Source organism: Lytechinus pictus, chromosome 5, assembly GCF_037042905.1.
Source record: "Lytechinus pictus isolate F3 Inbred chromosome 5, Lp3.0, whole genome shotgun sequence".
NCBI lineage: Eukaryota > Metazoa > Echinodermata > Echinoidea > Temnopleuroida > Toxopneustidae > Lytechinus > Lytechinus pictus.
Genome location: NC_087249.1, coordinates 10403626 through 10426760, shown reverse-complemented (window position 1 = coordinate 10426760; position 23135 = coordinate 10403626). Strand labels below are relative to the sequence as shown.

At 35.5% G+C, this 23135-nt stretch overlaps 1 protein-coding gene across 2 annotated transcripts in view; it reads right to left on the bottom strand.

The window, feature by feature from the left end:
* The window catches only part of LOC129261821 (structural maintenance of chromosomes protein 6-like), a 39928-nt gene extending 29268 nt beyond the window's left edge, over positions 1 to 10660 (bottom strand). For both annotated transcript variants that reach the window (XM_064099788.1, XM_064099789.1), the window contains exons 1-5: positions 10293 to 10660; positions 8093 to 8269; positions 7259 to 7373; positions 5448 to 5553; positions 246 to 450 (exon numbers count right to left, since the gene is read on the bottom strand). In XM_064099788.1, coding sequence (XP_063955858.1) covers positions 246 to 450; positions 5448 to 5553; positions 7259 to 7373; positions 8093 to 8251 — 585 coding nt within the window. In that variant the 5' untranslated portion in view covers positions 8252 to 8269; positions 10293 to 10660. The remainder of the gene's footprint in view (positions 1 to 245; positions 451 to 5447; positions 5554 to 7258; positions 7374 to 8092; positions 8270 to 10292) is intronic.
* Between the last annotated feature and the right edge of the window lie 12475 nt (positions 10661 to 23135).

The following is a 23135-nucleotide window of genomic DNA, read 5'->3' as shown; positions in this document are numbered from 1 at the left end:
ACTTTTCTATAGTTTCCAAACATGATCATGAATCCACTCATCCTATAAATTATGGAACAGCCTTCTTTAAGAAATTAAAACATGTTAAACTTCTGAAACTTTTGAAAAACAACCCAAAATCTTTCAGTTCAATTTTTCTTTTTCTTTACTTGTAGAGTGCCTTCAGCACTGGGTTTGGTGCAATATAAGTCAAATTAAATGCCTTGTGGCATCATTCCGTGTAAACCTTGCGTGTTAACAATTACCTGTATGTTGAAATGATCCATGATGTGGGACAACTCGTCTTTCTTCGTACTTATTAATTTATCTTTAGCTGACAGTATTTTGTAATTAGAGCTCCCATCTTTCCCGCTCTTTATTCTTCTGATCACTGTAATGGACGGTCCAAATACTTCTGGCTTGTACGCATCGTGCCCTCTATTGCGTAACTTGATGCATATCTCTGCAACGCTACAAAATAAGAAAAGTATTGATGATCTCAGATTCAACACACGAATACAACGCAGTCAAACAAAAACCAAATTTCCTACGTTAATCTGCATCGTTGTAATAAAGTAAATTTATGCAATATTGCTTGCCGTCTTATGTAGCCAGTCACCCCAAAACCTAAGCTTTATAATGATGTATAACTTGTCAAAATTGATCAACAATAACCCATAACCCTCTGATCTCAGCTGCCGTTTGCGCGATCACGCCAAACTTTGATACGCACATTTTTTTTTCAAAATGTAAACTGCAAGCCAAAATTTAAACAAGTGGAATGCCTCTGGCCGTCTCACCTGCATCACGCGATTCAATATAGCAGCAGTGCTGATTTTGAAAACTACTATAACTCGCACAAGATGTTCAGTGATACTTGGTTACTCGTATTTCCACATTTTATGAACTAGACCAATACACTTATAGAGATATGATGGCAATTCAACAAATACCCCCAACGTGGCCAAAGTTCTTTGACCTTGATCATGTGACCTGAAACTCGCACAGGATGTTCAGTGATACTTGATTACTCTTATGTCCAAGTTTTATGAACTAGACCAACACACTTTCAAATTTATGGCTGTAATTCAACAAATACCCCAATTTGGCCAAAGTTCATTGACCCCAAATGACCTTTGACCTTGATCATGTGACCTGAAACTTGCACAGGATGTTCAGTAATACTTGATTACTATTATGTCCAAGTTTCATGAATCAGATCCATAAAATTTCAAAGTTATGATGGTAATTCAACAGATACCCCCAATTCGGCCAAAGTTCATTGACCCTAAATGACCTTTGACCTTGGTCATGTGACGTGAAACTCATGCAGGATGTTCAGTGATACTTGATTAACCTTATGTATAAGTTTCATGAACTAGGTCCATATATTTTCTAAGTTATGATGACATTTCAAAAACTTAACCTTAGGTTAAGATTTTGATGTTGATTCCCCCAACATGGTCTAAGTTCATTGACCCTAAATGACCTTTGACCTTGGTCATGTGACATGAAACTCAGGCAGGATGTTCAGTAATACTTGATTAACCTTATGGCCAAGTTTCATGAACTAGGTCCATATACTTTCTAAGTTATGCTGTCATTTCAAAAACTTAACCTCAGGTTAAGATTTGGTGTTGACGCCGCCGCCGTCGCCGTCGGAAAAGCGGCGCCTATAGTCTCACTCTGCTATGCAGGTGAGACAAAAAATCGAAAATAATTATTTTTTGATTATCAGGAAATATGCAAATTTATTGATGAAAAATATTACTTTGCCTATTTAACATCAAATATGTAAGAATTTAAGATTTTTTTTCAAGATATCATTTTTTACTCTTATTTATATGATTTCACAAAGAAAAACTGTGTAGCACTTTGTCCGTTCCAGAATAATTCGGGCGAAGCTAAATGTGGCTAAGGTCCCTTACAAAATCAACTGGTTAGCCATCAAGAAATTACTATCATTGACTCTAGGCATCAATCAAAATGTGGATAAGGGTATGATTATGACATAGCATCTCAAAATTAAGCTCCAAAGCTGAAATTGGAAGCACATGAGACAGTTGGAGATAAAGTTGCTAGGCCCCAGGGCCAGGAAAGGTCCAGTTCAGGCCAAGTGTGTCAGACTAATAATTATAATACTACTAATAATTACTTCTTTATATTAAGCACTTTTTCAAAAGTTACAAAGCACTATACAAATGACAAAATGAATAAAATTGGTAAAAACTTCAAACAAAACTACACAAAATGAAACACTACTTGCAATATATTAAAACAAATTAGATTTGAGCATCTTCATCAATCGAAGGACATTGTCTAAGGGCATTTTCACGGTAACTGACATTACACGGCACAATGTTTTCACACCTTTCATTGTGTGTATCTCTAAAACAACAAATGATGGGAGTTTGCTTTTGATAGAGTTAATAAAGTGAACCTTGCTGTATACTCTGATACTAAGTTTTCCTATGTAACCACATTTTTTTACGCATCAGCAAACAAAAATGTGTCGGTAACTGACATTACGCAAAAGGACATGCAATTTCAGGGTGTTCATTAAAATTGAAATATCTCATGTCCCTGAGTAAATATACCTCCGTTACTAGGTTAAGATGTGTCAAAATATTAAAAAATTTGTTTTTGTCTTTTGGGGACTATGATAATTTTTCCACAACCATGCTGGTAACTGACATTACGGTAACTGACATTACACTTAATTTGCCATAGAGATAACACATGGAAGTCAAATGTGTGGAATCATTGCATTGTATCTTCTGTGCAGGGCTTCACATGAAAGTGAGCTTGATGTGGAAGTATACCCAAGTTTTTAGGAACATTTCAATGAAAAACTTTTTTCTTTTTCTTATATAATTCCTTTCTTTGATTTGAACATTTTTATCATTACTTGTCGGTAACTGACAATACACATTAACATTTACCAGTGCTATATGATTTTCAAAGGCATAATTTTCTTGGTACTTATATGTAAGGCTTTTTAAAATCATAAAAGTTTCATAATACTTCACATTTTTAATTATCAAAAGATAAGAAATGTATGTTTTACTTACTCGGGGGGGGGGGGGGGTGGGGTCATAGCAGCTACATGTTTTCCTATAGTAGTTTAATATTGCATTGACTGTACACATGGATTTTTCTGACTATACACCCATAATATATTCATCAGTTTTATATTGACTTTTTAAACCTTTTCCTTCTCCAACCTCCCCCTCCCCTCAAAAAAGGCAAAAATGAATAAGGGTCTCCTCCCCTAGGCTACATACATGTACCCCTCCCCCGAATCTCATGCAGCCATGTAGTTTTATTGATTTCTATTCTGGTCAGTGCAAGCAATGCTTGTTCATATCTGTCGGATTTCAATTCTCTTCATAATTTGTGTAATCATTTTCTTTGCTAATTTCTTTTATAAGCTGTCAACAAAAAATAAACTCCAGCTTCTAAACTGAAACTGAACTATTTGTAAATTAGAAAAAAACACCACAGTTTTAGTAGATCCATGCAACATTGATCAGAACTGTCAAATTTCACTTTTCATCTATAGTTTGTAAACCAAAAACAAAATTGAATCACACATCCACACTACTAACAGGTATAAAAACCAGGAATTTACTTTTAGCGAGGCAATGCTCAAAAGAATCCTAGAAACTAAAAAAGGGACCATGGAAATCCCCTTCATCACAATGTTAAGCTTTAAAAATGTTGCAGATTTAGGCAATAGGTTGGGAAAAGTACCCCCCCCCAAAAAAAAAAAAAAACCAAACAAAAAATTGTCTGATACAAACAATTAGGTACTTGGTAAGTGCATGTACAAAACAGAATGCAACTTCCTTCATAATTTCATATAGTATTCCTTGTGAACTATACCTTTTAAAAGTCAATAGCAAGCTCCTTCTGGTGTGACTTGACTTAAATAACAAGTATACAATATTTCTTCAACATAAAATTGACCACATATTTGCATTTCAATATTGGTAACCAACGTTTTATCATGGTAACTGACATTACATCTCGGTAACTGACATTACATTTTCCACTTGGTAACTGACATTACATATATTTAATGGTACCCTATGGCTTCATTGTTAATTGGTAATCTTTAATTTTGGTGTAGAAGGGAGGGGTGTTACCTAGAGAGGAAATCTACCAAGTTTCATATAATATATCCTCTTTTCCAGGAAATGAGAAAAAAAAGTTCATGTTTTCGGTAACTGACATTACATACCATATCACATACTTCATCAATGTTTTTTTATCAGATGAATGAATTACTGGTGTTTCTTTCTGTGGGATTTTAAAAAGTGTTATAACAGCAAGCTAAATCACAGGCGAAAACATCATGATCAAACCTGTTCTTTAAAAATCTGTCAAAACAAAATATGTATCAATATATTATTTTCAACACTAATTTGTATCCATACTTTGGCAGCCATTTTGAAATAAAAAATGGCTGCCAGAGTCGGAAAAAAAATTTGTCTCAGAAACTTCAGGTCTTGTCTTATTAAAAAACATAAAGCATTTTACATGAATATCAACTTGATTTTTTGCCTCTGTGTCCATCTGTGGTGAAAATGCCCCTAAGTTTATAGCGTAATCTATTCCAATATTTTGGGGCAAACACAGAAAATGACCTATTGCCTCCTGATTTGAATGTCCGGGGGATGTAAAGAGGGATATGTGATGATGACTGAGTGTTGTACATCGATTGGCGAACTGTTAGGTCTGACAGGTATGGTGGAGCTTGCTCATTGAGACATTTGAATGTGATAGAGACTTACGCTCAATTCAATTTTTTTTCAGCCAGTGTAAATCTCTTATCAGGGGGGGTTGTCTGTGTACATGACGGTTGACATTAAATGACCCTTGCTGTTAGGTCTGACAGGTATGGTGGAGCTTGCTCATTGAGACATTTGAATGTGATAGAGACTTACGCTCAATTCAATTTTTTTTCAGCCAGTGTAAATCTCTTATCAGGGGGGGTTGTCTGTGTACATGACGGTTGACATTAAATGACCCTTGCTGTTAGGTCTGACAGGTATGGTGGAGCTTGCTCATTGAGACATTTGAATGTGATAGAGACTTACGCTCAATTCAATTTTTTTTCAGCCAGTGTAAATCTCTTATCAGGGGGGGTTGTCTGTGTACATGACGGATGACATTAAATGACCCTTGTTGCAAAAAAAAGAACAATACACATTGAATGACTCACTGACCTTTGATCCTTAATAGCACGTACATACTGAACTGAAAATTCAAAGTTCAACGTTTTTTAATTGAATTGAAACAAATTTAACTGAATAGATGGTGTGAAATTTTTTTTTTATATAAGTTTATTTTCCGGTTAACAAGGTTCATTTGTTTTCTGTCAACATGATGCACAAAACTAAATTACTTGCCCAACATAGCAGTTATTACTATCATGTAATAGCAAACACAGGGTTGGTACTCACCTTTTGCCAGCCTTGATGAAGTTCTTAACCGAGTTACCTCGGCTAGTTACAATGGCTTTTCCACCAAGCCCCACTACAATAGCGGTCAGAATAGCACTCTTTCCACCTGTGAAAATGCAATGATAACATGTGCAAAATCAAAAACATTCAGGAAGAGCCATCATATTGATAATAATACATGGCGAAAATCAGGGGCCTGTTGCATAAATAAAAGTTACCATTTTGCCATTAATGATAACTCAATATTATCCTTGACTTTGATTTGCTGTTGAGCATTGTAACCAAGGAAGTTTCCAACGCATGGCAGAGATACTTTTATGCAACGTGACCTGGGCCCTGTTGCATAAAGGCAAAGATACTACAAGGGGAAGATCAGACAGTACATTCATGTAGACCACGTAATGAAAAGCTCAGGAAGAACATCCCACAGCGTTGAGCAAGTAACAACCTTTTTTAACTTTGCGTATCGCGATCTGGTTGTGTACAAAACATATGAGAGAAATGGTGAAGGGGTGAAGGAAGACGATTTTACATTTTAAGATTTTTTTTCGTCAATTTTTTTCCCTTGAATTTGAGATGAATATATTTCAGAGGTTTCTGGGTAATTAAAGTTGGAATTATTCCTGTGCTCCGCCCTTGAGACCTCTCCAAAATCCCCTCTCTCATTTTCCCTATATGCTTTATACACAGCAGCGTGCTGATGTACGATGGTTTACTTATTCAACGCTAGTGGGCGTCCTTCCCAATGAGCATTTATTGAGCGTTTCAAAAAATTGCCGAAGTGTCCGATCTTCCCCATGTAGTACCTTTGATAAAATGTACTATTATGGTTACTTTGCCTTCCAACGGTAACCACTACAGTAACAAGGTTAAACAGCCAATCAAAATCAAGAATTCCATAAAAGATACCATTGGATGGCATAGTTGTATCCATCGACATGTTGGAATTCAAGTTGTAATCAGGGAGTTGCTAGGAAGGAGCTGTAACTCTTGTAATTTACAAAACACATTGATGTGTTCTAAAGCGTTACAATCTATTCTTGACATTTCGCTTGGCTTTGAGCCTCCATGCGGCACACCATTCTTCTGCTGAGGTGATCTTTGGAGCCCAAGTATCAGTTTCAAATTCATAAAAATATTGGTTAAATTGCAATAAGGCTCATGAATGGTTTGTGTTAGAAATGGGACACCAAACAAGTCCTCAAATTCAGCACGGTGCCCATCTCATATCTTGCGTACCAGAGTCAATCAAAGGAAAATCAGATTCTTTCATATTCAGTGCAATATTTGTGTTGTTCTGGTTATTTGCTGACATTTTTTAATGTCATGTCACTTTTTGCAGTTGAAAATAGTACAAAGTTACAAAAAATGTGTTCGCTCATAAGAGGCATAAACACATTTGACCATTGATCAAGAAAACATTAAAAGGGACAGCAAAGAGTTGCCGAGACACAATGTTCTCATGTTGAAGTTTTAAACACTTTTCTTCATACGTTCAATATCTAACCTGCTAGTTAACAGATGCATATTAGCTCATAGTTTCGAGCATGGGGTAAAAGGAAAAAAGCAGCAAGGCTCCTCTCCTTTCCAACAACTACCTGTTGTAATATAGGTATAGACATTAAACAGAACTTGATTGATACATTTTATACCATTTCGAAATCATTTAAACAAAAGCAAATGTTCCACTTCCATTCTCCACAAACACCATCAATAAAATCACATTTGATTATTTTTTTTTCAAAAATTTGTTCCATTATGACTAATCGTAACTGTGAATCAATTATAAAACTACAAAGGATTACACTTACTCCCATTGCGGCCAACAACAAAGTTGACGTTTGGACCGAAACTACACTCAAGTCTACCATGGCATATAAAATTCTTTACAGTTATCTTCTCAATGATTCCATACTCTGCTTCTACCTGGAAGGATAAAAATTTACAAAGAGCATAAAAGAACAAGCAAATTCTTACTTAATCTGGAACAAAAATGTTGTAACTGCAATGGTATTTGGTTTGTGTGTCAGTGTGGCATTTTCAGTATCTTTGGCCTTTTTCATGAGAAACCTAAAATTATGTTAATCATCATCACAGGAACAGGGCTTGTAGCAGCCAACCAAACTCTATGGAAATCCATCAGTGTCATAATTTTTCTACGAAAAATATGCACAGTGACCTTTGTATGCAAAGAGAAGCGCAGTGAATTTTCAAGAAAACAATGAATGCATGAATATACATCATAGTTAGAAAATAGGTTGAACAAACATGCATGATAGATGTTGACGTTGCTGGCCGTCCATAGTTACGATTGATCGGATCAATCGTAACTCTTTGTAAGACGGGGCCCACTGGATTACAGGCTATTTCATTTCTAACAACTTGAAATATTGCGTGCAAAATTCTGACTTCTGACAATTACTGACTTCTCTTGACCAAGGACCTGTCCGGTATGTATGGATACACCTCAGAATAAACATTACAAGGCCTGGGGCTCGGGGAAATTTCCCCCCTAAAATGAAATGCTCAAAAGATCCCTGGAAATTCCCCATTCACTGCAATGCTTATTGAGTTTATTCAATGTTGCAGATTTAAGCAGGAAGTTGAGAAAAGTAGCCCCCGAAAATAAAATATTAATTTTTTACCGATTCGAATGGAGCAGTGAAGTCTGCGTTTTGAGACCGGTTAAAAAGCTCTTCCTCCTCGCCTTCTTCATTTTCATCCGTTTGGCTGGACTTGATACGAGCCTTCTTAGATTTGGGCTCCTCGCTTTGACTGCCTGAACTAGGTTTGTGTTTAGGCATGGCTGAACGTGGAAGAACCTGTGAATTAAAGACCACGTACTTTGAACTATGAAGTAATGTGCGAACTATGTAGCACTTTTAAATAACAAACTAAAACCCAGAGGGGGGGGGGTGGTGATGTGAGTGGTGAGAGAAAATCAAGAGAAATTCTTTAGACACCTGGGACGGTATTTTGAAAACACTCTTTATCTTTTTTCTTATTTCAGCAGATGTGTAGTAGGCTATAATTTAATTGGATGAGCCTGAGCCTATGAATATTTTTAACAATTAAAATAACACTTTTGTGACCAAAAATACTTCATTCCATTCTGTTGCAAATTGCAAATTTACTTTTTCAGTAAAATTGGGATTAATTTTTGTATTCACCAAAGCACTCAAAAACTTGGATTTCTGGCATATTTTTGTGCACATCCTCTATTGGTGGAAAGTAATATGGCAAGAAAATTTCAATTTTTCAATCTCTATTTTTAATTTTAAAAAATAATTCAAAGAATCAAATTTACTTAAGAGCAAAGCTATATGATGATTAGCTGTATTGGAAACTGACCGTGTCAATCAATCAAGCATTTGTTTTTTTTTTTTAAGAGAAAATAAGCCAAACACTGCCAACCTCATTTTGCCACACATGGAGTACTAACAGAGAACAAGGTTAAATCCTAACTTTGTTCATTGAATGAGTGGGACATACATGTACCTGCTATTGAACTGCGCACACAGTAGATCCAGGTTGCTGCTAAAAAAAAAGATTCCAGGGGTAAAATCCATGATTTTGATTTCCAAAGATTCTTATGACCCTCGCTCATTATAGACTCCAAAAGATTGATGAATGAAAAAAAAATTGTAAGGGGGAAGTGATTTCCGCCGGAAATATCGCCGCCGAGATCGCACATGTTCGATCTATCGCAAGAATATCTGCAATGGCCGCCGTGGGGGTTTCCCCACGGCGGGAAATTCGACACCCTTCCAAATATGGCACTCTCCCAAACACCGGACATATCGGCCGACTGAATTGGAAATGCGTGCTGTGGACACGTGCACTTGTTTTCAGAATGAAGTCGTGCACAGCTGAACAAAGATGTCTGACGTTTAGAGCCAAAACAAGAGGTCCGTTTGGTAAGTCTAATGAAGATTACTAACCGATTTCTGTAATCAAAATTATTGATAGTAATTATTAAAATCTGCATTTGCGCAGCTGATGTAAGTTATTTTCTAAACAATCAAGCAATTATTTTGGGGTTTAGAGCGCGATTTAAATTCGCCGAAATTGATCGCGGCGCACAACTTTATGTGCCCGATATTTGGAAACTGCGTCCAATATTTGGCAAAAAAAAAACTTCTGTCATTGTCTGGTAGTAGATCTAAGAAAATAATTTCCGTTTACCATATTTTTTTTTATTCTATTTTTTTTTATAACATTAGGCCTAGGCATAGGCCTAAATCATTAATATTCAGCATTTGTACTAAAAAAAATACAAATGATTTTTAATTGATTCAATTACTGTATTTTTGTTTTGGTCCAATTGTGCTCAACTTACTTAGATCGTTAAATCGTTAGTGTCTGATATTTGGGCACTTTAGTCTTTACTCTTTCATTCACTTTTCTCATTTCTTTCTTCATTCATTCTTTCTCTCTTTCCTTTTCGTTTACTTTCTTTTTCCTTCTTTGACTTTGAGTCTTTGTTTCTTTCTTTCTTAAACTACTTGTAATATCCTTGTTTCTGGGACGATCCTCATTACTGTAATTGCGTGGTGAGCACACATATTAACAACGCAGTGTGCTACACTTGGGGATTTAGCTCTCCTTTAATTCGAATTACTTTATCACAGAACTATGGTATCCCCATTGAATATGTGTGTATTACAATTGCACGTACCAACGCACGCATGTACCTTCTCAATTCCTTACCAAACCCTCAAAATATGTGCATCTAAGTCTAGGGCATAAATGTGACAACTCAATCTGCAAATCAATAGATATGGTACATGAACTTTGAACAAAGAAAACAGAGTTAAAAGGATCAAATTGTACATGACTACTTACTACGGTAGGACTAGGAGCAGGGCTAACTTCTTAGCCTTAGGCAGAGTAGGCTCCGGCCGAATTCGTAGACCATGCACGGTGCAAGGTACAGGTGGCGGTGATAAATTTGAGATGCGCGCTTTTAATTATCGTGAGTGCATGTCTCGATCCCGCGATCTCATCATCCATCCCGCGGGCGTCAAAATAATTGAGGGAACAAATTAATTCTGAAGAGGGGTAACGACAATTAAAGGGGAATCCAGCCTTGGCCATAAAATGTTGTGTTGGGAAGGAGAAAAATAAATCAAACAGAATGGTGAAAGTTTGAAAGAAATCGGACAAGCAATAAGAAAGTTATAGCTGCTTTAAAATTGTGATCACTAATACTATGTAGATTTCAAATTGGCAACTGGGTAAGTAAATTATGACAAGGGCAAGGACAACTTTCCCATAGGCCATGTACTTTATTATCAGGGGTTTGTGGTTTTCTCCTAAGTACCAATTCCCCCGGGGCAGTAATCTAAATATAACCCAGGTAGTATATTGTCTTATGTCCTCATGAAAGAAAAATATAATTTGAAATAAAACTTTTGGGAAAAATGACATTTTAGCCATAATATGTATTGGAGTACATGGAAGAGTAGTCCTTGCCTTACATCACTATGACATCCCATATGCGGCCAATTTGAAGTCTCCATGGTTATAGTGATTACCAATATTTACAACTTTTAAAAATTCATAACTTTCTTGTTGTTTGTCCAATATTTTTCAAACTTTCTCTTATCAACTTGTCTGATTTTGCTTTTCCTTATAAAAACAAGTTTTCATTTGGGTTGGATTCCCCTTTAAGCGCGAGGATGGAGAGCTAGGGCCGAAGTGGGCACCTTGCCCCGCAGCCCCCACCCCCTTAATAAAGGGGAAGGGAAAGAAGAAAAAATGAAGGAGATAGAATTAAGGGAAAGGCCCGGGGGAAAGGGAGCTCGACATGGCCGTACGCAGCAGGGGGGGCCCCCCGAAATTTTGAAAACTTAAATTTTTTACTGAAAATTTTCACAAAATTCACCCAAAGAATGCACCTAATCCTTCAATTTCACTTAAGACTGCAAAACGCCCCAATGACAAATTGACAATCACTTCGCTTTTGAGAAAGTTTATGTGTGCTGCCCCCCAGCGAAAAATTTCTGCGTACGGCCATGGAGATCGAGATGGAATCAACAAAGGGGGATAACAGAGAGAGACGAGGTGGGGGTACTAAAAACAAATCGGATGGAGGCTAGAGTGCAGCTGTCGCCTTCAAACCCATACCTATTTTAAAGGGAAATTTTGGGGAAAAAGGGTACCTATATTAAAGTCATTCGTAAAGGCCATCGCATACCTTACCATAGGCCTACTGGTCTCGAGTTGGCATTCATGAAATAAACATAAACAAAATAATAATCTTTTTAGAGTTAACATTTTAAATAATTTCAACTCTTATCGCAGTAATGGCTACTTAGCTGGCATAATCGTTAGATTGCTGTGGCGTCATGTTTCAGCGAATTCGCTTTTATAATAAAGGGGAATGATATAGTCATTTTTAATAATAATAATAATAATATAGGGTATTTATATTGCGCACATATCCACCTTGTTAGGTGCTCAATTGGTAGAAAGTATGAAAAACAATTTACGCATTTTAAATTTCATTTTCGGTGTAATATATGTTCAATTTATTCAGTTTTGCATTCTATTCAGTGATAAAAATAGAAATGTATTTGACTATATAATTGAAAATATGTGTCATAAGACCCAATTCAACAATGAGAGCGCGAAGCGCGAGCTGAAATTTTTACAATAGGAACTCCTCAAGGGTTGTCTGTAGCTTCGTCAAGACTCAAATGGATACTTGTCTCTCTCTGTCTAATCAAATGGAAAAAACGGGAAATGAAATAGGATAGGCCTACTTTTCTCACTAAACAAAAAATAATGCAACCGTGAAGTGAGAAGTGAAATACCAATGCGAAAAAGGAACGTTTTGCATTGTTTGTCACATCGTGAAACTACTCTAGCTGAAAATTTGGAGATTTAGACCTTAAATTGAAAATTTCCAATTAACTGTTTTTGTAATTATTAAGTCAAGTTGATGCTGACCCACCATGTCATGTTCCAGCCAACCTAAGGAGGAGACAGGATATTGAACTGAATATACAGAGGCTTAAGCCTGCGTTTAGAAGTATCCATAAGTCTCCATAAGTAAGTATCCATTTGAATATAATAAATAATGCGAGAGCGAAGCACGATCCAATTTTTTAAATATATATTCAGACCTGAAAATTAATGTATATATTATAGACATTTAGGGAAATCATTACGCGTGTACGGTTTTGTCAGTATTAATTTATTTTAAAGCTGCATTAAAAAGTTTCTTATTTTTAAGTGAACTTAAATGTATCACCTGCCACTAGCGTACCTACGGGGGGGCAGGGGGGCACTCTGCCCCCCTGACGAGCAACAACCCATACAAAAGACATATACCTGCCCCCCTGACGAGCTTAAAAGACCTTTTTTGCCCCCCCTGACGAGCTTGAAGACCTTTATTGCCCCCCTGATGAGCTTGAAGACCTTTTTTTTTTTTTTTTTTTTTTTTTTTTTTTGCTTGTCAATTTTTTTTCTGGTACGAAAAGCGTTATTTTTTTTATTGAAGACCTTTTTTTTTTTTTTTTTTTTTTTTTTTTTGCTTGTCAAATTTTTGGGCGGCTGATTTTGCCCCCCCTGTGGAAAATCCTAGGTACGCCACTGTCACCTGCACTCACCCATTTGCACCCACTCGCACGTTTTTAAACTTTATCTGATCTCTCCCCCACTAAATCTCTAAGCTTTAATACTTTTTATTTCTTGACATCGTTTTATCAATATATATATACGGTTCCCATGTAGTCCTCCCTCATGGCTGCTATTGTTTCAAGCAGTTACCTGCTTATTATAGCTCATTATTTCAGTCTTATACATTGTTTATCTCTTCGATTGTCACGCAAAAAATTTACTAATTCATGTCATTGTAATTGTATCAAGTTATTCCATTTGTTATTGATTTATGAATGAAATGCAGAAACTCCTGCAATTAACCAAAATACAAGACTTCGAAACATTTGGGGGAAATGACCTATTGTGTCCCCCACCTTTCAACTGTTGGCGGAAATTCATCATCATCATCATCATTATCGGGACCATCGTCATAATTTTCCTATCATCATCGTTATAATCATCATCCACAGATATATCGTTTAAAAATATGAATTAATAATTTCTCGTGTGTGTACGAGCGGGCAAGGGATAGGTTACCACTCAATGTTGGTACCATCCAAAAGCGAATCTAGCAAGTTATAGATTCAATTTGGAAAATTATGGTCTCACTGAATTTGTCTCTTTGATAAAATGGGAATATAAATGCAGAGGGTAAATGCGTTCTACATCCCTATGACCCGGGCCTATGACTAGAGCTTTGGACTATAGATTCCAAAGTTCTCTATGCGTTATGTAAATAGCGTATTTTAGCATCCACTTCTCAGACGCTTTCTACAACGTTCAGAATCTATTAAAAATGTCCGTCAAATCGCAATGGATAGATTAGAGGTCATTGTCGAAAATCGGTGGACCGGAACAGCACCGTCTTAAGATCCGGACCAGACGAAAAAAATGCAAATGTGTCGTTAACATTGTCCAGAGTCCAGGGTCCCGTAACACAAAAGTTAGCGATTGATCGTACGCTTGATCTTCACGATTGATTGTACATTGTTTAGTCAATGGAATCAATCGTAGAAAAATGTTCTACGATCATTGCTAAGTTTTGTGTTACGGGCCCCAGGACGACACTGTTGTTTTGATTAACAGATTTTCGACAAATTCTGCTTTGTTAAGAAGGATTTTTGACAATAAATTATCTGCGTTATAGAAAGCGTCTTCAAAGTGATTGCTAAAATGCCCGAGTGTACATAGCAGTACTATAATTGTAAAATTGCAATGTACAATTTTGAGACCAGTCTTTGTACTCAATAGCATTTTATGTACGATACATAACAAAGCTGCATACTTATCTGCTTATTACTTGATAAAACGCCCTTCTTATGGGCCAATTTTTTTAGGGGGTTAATCTTCAAGTCTTACACGCCCACTCGTATCACCACAGTCATCACCATAGCAATTTGTTTTCATTTAAATATTTGCCTTCATCGTGTTTTCTCATCATATTTTCCATACGTTTAAGAGTTATGCTTTATCTATTACTACTTTAATATGGACATTAGTATATCTAAAAGTCTCCTCTACCCATCACTTATTTGCCCTTGTCATCCATCACCCCCCCCCCCTCTCTCTCTCTCACACACACACATACACACCCTCATTCTGTCCCCCATATTATTTTGTGTCTTAATTAATACCCCCTCTTACTAATTTCTTATGCATATTTACTTCTGACATGTCTGAGGGTGTTCATCAACTTTTGTCATCTAACCACCTGACAAGAAATGCGTTTTATCGATTTCAGATCTGGCATTTTGTTAGATAACAAAATTTTGATGAAACGCCCCTGGACCTTGAAGGTTTATTATTAGCAGTAATAGTAGCAGTAGGAGGAGGATTGTTGGGAGGGGGAGTAGAAGTAGAAGAAGCAGTATAGTATGGTAGCAAATTTCAGCTAGTGACGACAAAATAATGTAGTCAAAATAGAGAACGATTTCATTGCACAATACGAAGCACCAAGCACCAATGTATTTATTTATTATCATAATATTGAAGCTAGCGAGAACAAACAGCATGCATCGGAATAATAAAATTGACGAATAAAATTCCTAGTGAATAACTAAAACAACAATTATAATACCTGCAAATTATATTAGATGTATAGTAAACATGAAATATTTCAATAAAATAATATACAATCAGTCTGAGCCCATGCATGGTTGATATTGTGTAGTCCCTATTATAGGCCTGTATATAGATATATAAATATTTAGATTTTCTACCTGTAGGCCCATTCTGTAAATTATTATTATTCATTGTTTTCTTTTTTCCTCCATATATACACAGTAGACCTATATGTCCAACAACTACGAAACCTAAAAAAATACAAATAAATGACCATTGGATATCCAACTATACGTTCTTCTTCTTGAATTGGATCATCATTAATATTATTTTCCCAATGGGATTTCATAAATATTGTTAACCAGCTATTTTGTTTAAGTATCGCTTATGAATCATTTATATTGTATCATCGTGATGAAGAATTAGGTGTTAATTCAATCTAACGCAATTTACATTATCAAAAAGAAAAGGAGAATCATTAAAAATGACTTAAAAGTGACTTAATGATTAAAATATAAATACTGTTGGTCCTTGAAATTAACAAATCACCATTCAATAACAAACGTATCCCAAAGAAGGAAAATGTAAGATTTAAAATGATTTAGAGAATATCTCATAAGTATTTGTTTTTAACTATATAAATGTGTGTCTTGTTTTTTGACAAGGATGTCGAAGCATGTAGACCATACGTGGCTCCATGATATCTTCAGTGGTGCGTTTTTTTTTTTTTTTTTTAATACAATATTACTGATTCATTCTACCAAGAACAATACCTTAACCAGGTTTGGTATATCTATTAAACTATTTTTTACTTCTAGTTTGAATACATTGGCAGAAAAAAAATGACAGTCTTAAATGACTCTAAATCATAAAACATAAGTGGGGATACATGCGATCTAAAATAGATTGTTATCATGGTTATGTGTTGAAATAATCAATCTTAAATTATTGTCCAACTTCAAAAAATGTCGCGTTCACGACTTAAACAGTATTTTTTCTTTTCGATATAAGATAATTATTTTCAATCATTGAATGGTACAAACAAAAATAATAATCTTCGCAGATAGCTTTCTGAAAAACAAAATCAAAATTTATGTAATAAACAGGTTTAACTAAGTTAAAATATAATAAAATTAGCAAAAAAAAGGATAAAACTATTAAAATTGATGTAAAGAATCAATAAACGAAAAATTTGATAAAATTCGCCCGACTTTTACATGTTCATTATAATGGTAGAATACTAGTCCAATACAGAAACTTTTCACAACACGACGCCAAACGCTTTCAAGAACATAGAACAAGTATTGTCAAATGCCCTTCATGACAAAGAGCAACCAAGAAGACTTTGTCGAAAATTGGTAAATCAAAACAACAGTTTCCTCCTGGACTGTGGACAAACGGCATTATTTGGGACTTTTCATCAGCTCCGAAAATTAAGACGAACTGCTGTTCCGGTTCACCAATTTTCAACAAAGACCTCCCATCCGTTCATTGTCATTTTGATGGGCATTTTCAATACACTTATTGTGTTCTAGAATTCGTTATCCGTTGTGGGGAAACAAATCTTTAATACCTTGGACCAACACTTAAGTCGAGCTTACATCCGGTCGGTAATAGCAGAAAGTAAGACTAATGAAGCTTCCACCAGTCGTTGTCTTGCCATATAGGATTGACAAGACAACTCACTGTTTTGAATGGATTTCGAGCGAATAACAAAAGATTATATAATATATCCAAACACTTACAGATCTAAGTAGGCAGTGAACTCCCAATTAGTAAATGCTGAGTGCTGACTACTGAGTCTACATCAACTCTATAATAAAAAGCATGTATATCTTTTCAAAAATATATTACCCAAAATAAAATAAAATTTTCTTCCATGCAGAATATGCAATTTAGTTATTTCACAACCAGTCTGTGTTCATACGCGGCGATACAGGGGCGTCATCCCCGTAAGATTTTCAAGCCCTGAAACAAAAAGTAGAAAATAAAAAAATGGGAGTACCCAGAAGAACGAAGTATATGCCTATACAATGCAAGAGAGGTTTCTGTGTGAAGTAACTAGACATTATACCCATTCGGCAATGGGAGTCAATATTTTGGCACGATTATTACTTGACTTGAAATTAGGGCCCCTAAGAAATCTTGGATCCGCGCCTGGCTCCCGCTCACATAATTCTAGCAGGGCCTACTCTGATGAGAAGTTAAACGAGATTGAAAGCATCAAATGGTTAAAATATAAATCGCTCACGCTTCGCGCTCGCATTGATTCTTTTTTTAAAGTGATATTACATTTATTCATGAACACATCATTATAAAACCATTATTCAATTGCCTCTTCTTCGCGTGCCTATGAAATAAGATAATTTAACATGCATTTAAGGCACTAATGATTGCCTGGGGGAGGGAGGAGCCGCCATTTTCCCGAAAAGTACACAGGGGCGCCAAAATCAAGTCGAATTTGGGCCCCCCCCCCCTCCCTACGAAATCCTGGATCCGCGCCTGCATATATACTTGTGCTCTTACTTTTACCATCGCATAAGTCTGCCATCTTTTTGTATTAAGCATTATATCCTCTTGAGATTTTGATCCATGATTACATGAGTTAATGACGTATGGATAATATATTCAGATTCCTTTTGAGTAGTCACTGGATATCTTATCCAGTGCCTTAGGTTACTGTTTGAATGTATCACATAAAGTTATGTCTGTCATGTTATTAATCTTGTATATATCAAAGATACATGTATTTATTATATTCATTACACAGGGTAGCCTGTACCATATACTTAGTTTATTAAAAGTTCACTTTCATATAGAAAACAGATTTTATGTGTCCCACATCAATTGAGTGATCCAAGCTTTGTATTTATGAAGGAGGAATAGTTGGAAACAGAGGAGTTGTTGGAGGGGGGGAGAAAAGGATAGATTGAACAAACATGAACTTGAAAAAGAGATATACCATTTAACAATTTAGAGAAGTGTATGGTTATACAATGCTCAAGTTCAATAATTTCCCTGTGTGCTTTGTACCCTAGCCCTATATGTGAGATACAAATTAAAAAAAAAGAAGAGATAACTCATGAATATGGCACGCCGTTGCAGAATTTATTATTCATGTTCTAGAAGAAAAAATATATGCAATAGAATATGAAAATATATGTTCAAGAAGAAAAAAATAGGCAACAAAATATGAAAATATATGCAACATTTAAATATAAATATATAAATTCAAAACCAAAAAATATTCAAGATATCTATAAGCAAAATATAAAGGCATGATGACATACGCAAGACACAAAATATATATGCTCGTCACAGAATATTTGCAAACCGCTGCAAAATATATGCAGGACATTAAAATGTATGCAAGGCACGAAATATTTGCAAGGCTCAAGATATATGCCAGGTACATAATATATGCAAGACTCTAGATATATTATGTAAGAAACAATATACTAGTAGATGCAAACCACAGAATATTATGTAAGACACAAAATGTACACAAGAAAAAAGCTTTTGCAATACACAAAATAAATTTATGCAAGGCTTGCCATATGCATGCAAGCCGCTTGTTTTATTTAAGACGTAATTATGTTCAAGCCTGACAAAATATGTTCAAAGATTTTAGTCTCTTCTCAAGGATTAGACCATTTGGGTGGGTGTGGTGCATCACGTTAAGGGGAACACACACTTAAATTTCGTCCAAATGCCGAAAGGTGCGTCAGTTTTTTTAATTATTATTATAGTCAACTGCAGTCAGTTAATAAATAAATCTGTTTTTTTCTCATATGTATTTTTTGTCTTACATATATTCTGTGGTTTGCATCTATTTTGCTTCTTACATAACATGTCTGGAGTCTTGCATAGATTTGTGCCTGGCATATACAGTATATGAGCCTTGCATCATATTTTTATGTCTTGCATATACTGCATTTTGCACATATTCTGTGCCGAGCATATATATTTTGTGTCTTGCATATAATTATCATGCCTTTTATGTATATTAAATATTTTGGTCTTGAATATTTACCGTAATCTATATTTCATATTTGGTGCATATATTTTTCTTCTTGAACATACAATTTTATATATATTTTTTCTTGCATATATTTTTCTTCTTGAACATTATCATTTCATATTTTTTGCATATATTTATCTTCTTAAACATAATTGATAAATTCTGCGATAGCGTGCTATATTCATGAGTTATCTTCTTATTAATTAGTATGAGTCACATAAAGGGCTAGGATACAAAGCGGGGGTGAAGCACCTAACATTTGCCGTGGGTGCTGGTGTTATACACCATATAGGCAGCACCCCTGGAAGTCAGGTATAGGGTATACTAAAAAGAACTTTAACCAAACTGACCTTCATGTTTTAGTGAAAACCTCTTTTTTGTGTGTGTGTGTGTGCATGTGTTTGCGTTTTTTTTTCTTTCTTTGTTGTTTTGCTTGTCAAATTCTCTTACAAATCAGCACCCCCTTTAAAAAAATAATTGTTCACACGTACGGCTCTGATGAAACGAAATAGTATGGAATACTAGTACTAGATCTCATAGAGATGTATTTATCTCTATGGTAGATATAAAAGCTAGAAGAAACAGAAGGGTTAGGATCGAGGAGCTAGAGATTATGTACGAAACGTGACAAAATGTGATAGACAAATGGGAGAGTACGAGAGCGGTAAAATAGGGGTAATAATTTGGGGGGAAATAAAGATAATGACAAAGTATGAAGATCTGGGTTTTATCTTTTAAAAAATTGAATCAAATTAACGTCATTCAAACAATGGTGAGACTTGTCCCTCCTCAGCTCCGGGAGCGTTTCTTATGCATATTTACTTCTGACATGTCTGAGGGTGTTCATCAACTTTTGTCATCTAACCACCTGACAAGAAATGCGTTTTATCGATTTCAGATCTGGCATTTTGTTAGATAACAAAATTTTGATGAAACGCCCCTGGACCTTGAAGGTTTATTATTAGCAGTAATAGTAGCAGTAGGAGGAGGATTGTTGGGAGGGGGGGTAGAAGTAGAAGAAGCAGTATAGTATGGTAGCAAATTTCAGCTAGTGACGACAAAATAATGTAGTCAAAATAGAGAACGATTTCATTGCACAATACGAAGCACCAAGCACCAATGTATTTATTTATTATCTCGCATGATAATCATAATATTGAAGCTAGCGAGAACAAACGGCATGCATCGGAATAATAAAATTGACGAATAAAATTCCTAGTAAATAACTAAAACAACAATTATAATACCTGCAAATTATATTAGATGTATAGTAAACATGAAATATTTCAATAAAATAATATACAATCAGTCTGAGCCCATGCATGGTTGATATTGTGTAGTCCCTATTATAGGCCTGTATATAGATATATAAATATTTAGATTTTCTACCTGTAGGCCCATTCTGTAAATTATTATTATTCATTGTTTTCTTTTTTCCTCCATATATACACAGTAGACCTATATGTCCAACAACTACGAAACCTAAAAAAATACAAATAAATGACCATTGGATATCCAACTATACGTTCTTCTTCTTGAATTGGATCATCATTAATATTATTTTCCCGATGGGATTTCATAAATATTGTTAACCAGCTATTTTGTTTAAGTATCGCTTATGAATCATTTATATTGTATCATCGTGATGAAGAATTAGGTGTTAATTCAATCTAACGCAATTTACATTATCAAAAAGAAAAGGAGAATCATTAAAAATGACTTAAAAGTGACTTAATGATTAAAATATAAATACTGTTGGTCCTTGAAATTAACAAATCACCATTCAATAACAAACGTATCCCAAAGAAGGAAAATGTAAGATTTAAAATGATTTAGAGAATATCTCATAAGTATTTTTTTTAACTATATAAATGTGTGTCTTGTTTTTTGACAAGGATGTCGAAGCATGTAGACCATACGTGGCTCCATGATATCTTCAGTGGTGCGTTTTTTTTTGTTTTTTTTTTACAATATTACTGATTCATTCTACCAAGAACAATACCTTAACCAGGTTTGGTATATCCATTAAACTATTTTTTACTTCTAGTTTGAATACATTGGCAGAAAAAACTGACAGTCTTAAATGACTCTAAATCATAAAACATAAGTGGGGATACATGCGATCTAAAATAGATTGTTATCATGGTTATGTGTTGAAATAATCAATCTTAAATTATTGTCCAACTTCAAAAAATGTCGCGTTCACGACTTAAACAGTATTTTTTCTTTTCGATATAAGATAATTATTTTCAATCATTGAATGGTACAAACAAAAATAATAATCTTCGCAGATAGCTTTCTGAAAAACAAAATCAAAATTTATGTAATAAACAGGTTAATTTCTTAACTAAGTTAAAATATAATAAAATTAGCAAAAAAGGATAAAACTATTAAAATTGATGTAAAGAATCAATAAACGAAAAATTGGATAAAATTCGCCCGACTTTTACATGTTCATAATAATAGTAGAATACTAGTCCAATACAGAAACTTTTTCACAACACGACGCCAAACGCTTTCAAGAATATAGAAAATGTATTGTCAAATGCCCTTCATGACAAAGAGCAACCAAGAAGACTTTGTCGAAATTGGTGAATCAAAGCAGCATTTCCTCCTGGACTGTGGACAAACGGCATTATTTGGAACTTTTCATCAGCTCCGAAAATTAAGACGAACTGCTGTTCCGGTTCACCAATTTTCAACAAAGACCTCCCATCCGTTCATTGTCATTTCGATGGGCATTTTCAATACACTTATTGTGTTCTAGAATTCGTTATCCGTTGTGGGGGAAAAAATCTTTAATACCTTGGACCAACACTTAAGTCGAGCTTACATCCGGTCGGTAATAGCAGAAAGTAAGACTAATGAAGCTTCCACCAGTCGTTGTCTTGCCATAGGATTGACAAGACAACTCACTGTTTTGAATGGATTTCGAGCGAATAACAAAAGATTATATAATATATCCAAACACTTACAGATCTAAGTATCAAATATATTACCCAAAATAAAACATTAATTTTCTTTCATGCAGAATATGCAATTTAGTTATTTCACAACCAGTGCAGGGGCCGCGGAAGCGGGGGGGGGGGGGGGGGGCTGGGGGGGGGGGCTTCAGCCCCCCCCCCCCAATTTTTTCCAAAACCGTGTTCAAAAACGTAAAAATGACCATATGATTGTGATTTTTTGCATGTTCAGCCCCCCCCCCCCCCACTTTGAAAACCGTTCCGCGGCCCCTGAGTGTTCATACGCGGCGATACAGGGGCGTCATCCCCGAAAGATTTTCAAGCCCTGAAACAAAAAGTAGAAAATAAAAAAATGGGAGTACCCAGAAGAACGAAGTATGCCTATACAATGCAAGAGAGGTTTCTATGTGAAGTAACTAGACATTACCCATTCGGCAATGGGAGTCAATATTTTGGCACGATTATTACTTGACTTGAAATTAGGGCCCCTAAGAAATATTGGATCCGCGCCTGGCTCCCGCTCACATAATTCTAGCAGGGCCTACTCTGATGAGAAGTTAAACGAGATTGAAAGCATCAAATGGTTAAAATAGAAATCGCTCGCGCTTCGCGCTCGCATTGATTCTTTTTTAAAGTGATATTACATTTATTCATGAACACATCATTATAAAACCATTATTCAATTGCCTCTTCTTCGTGTGCCTATGAAATAAGATAATTTGACATGCATTTAAGGCACTTATGATTGCCTGGGGGAGGGAGGGGCCGCCATTTTCCCGAAAAGTACACAGGGGCGCCAAAATCAGGTCGAATTTGGGCCCCCCCCTCCCTACGAAATCCTGGATCCGCGCCTGCATATATATTGTGCTCTTACTTTTACCATCGCTTAAGTCTGCCATCTTTTTGTATTAAGCATTATATCCTCTTGAGATTTTGATCCATGATTACATGAGTTAATGACGTATGGATAATATATTCAGATTCCTTTTGAGTAGTCACTGGATATCTTATCCAGTGCCTTATGTTACTGTTTGA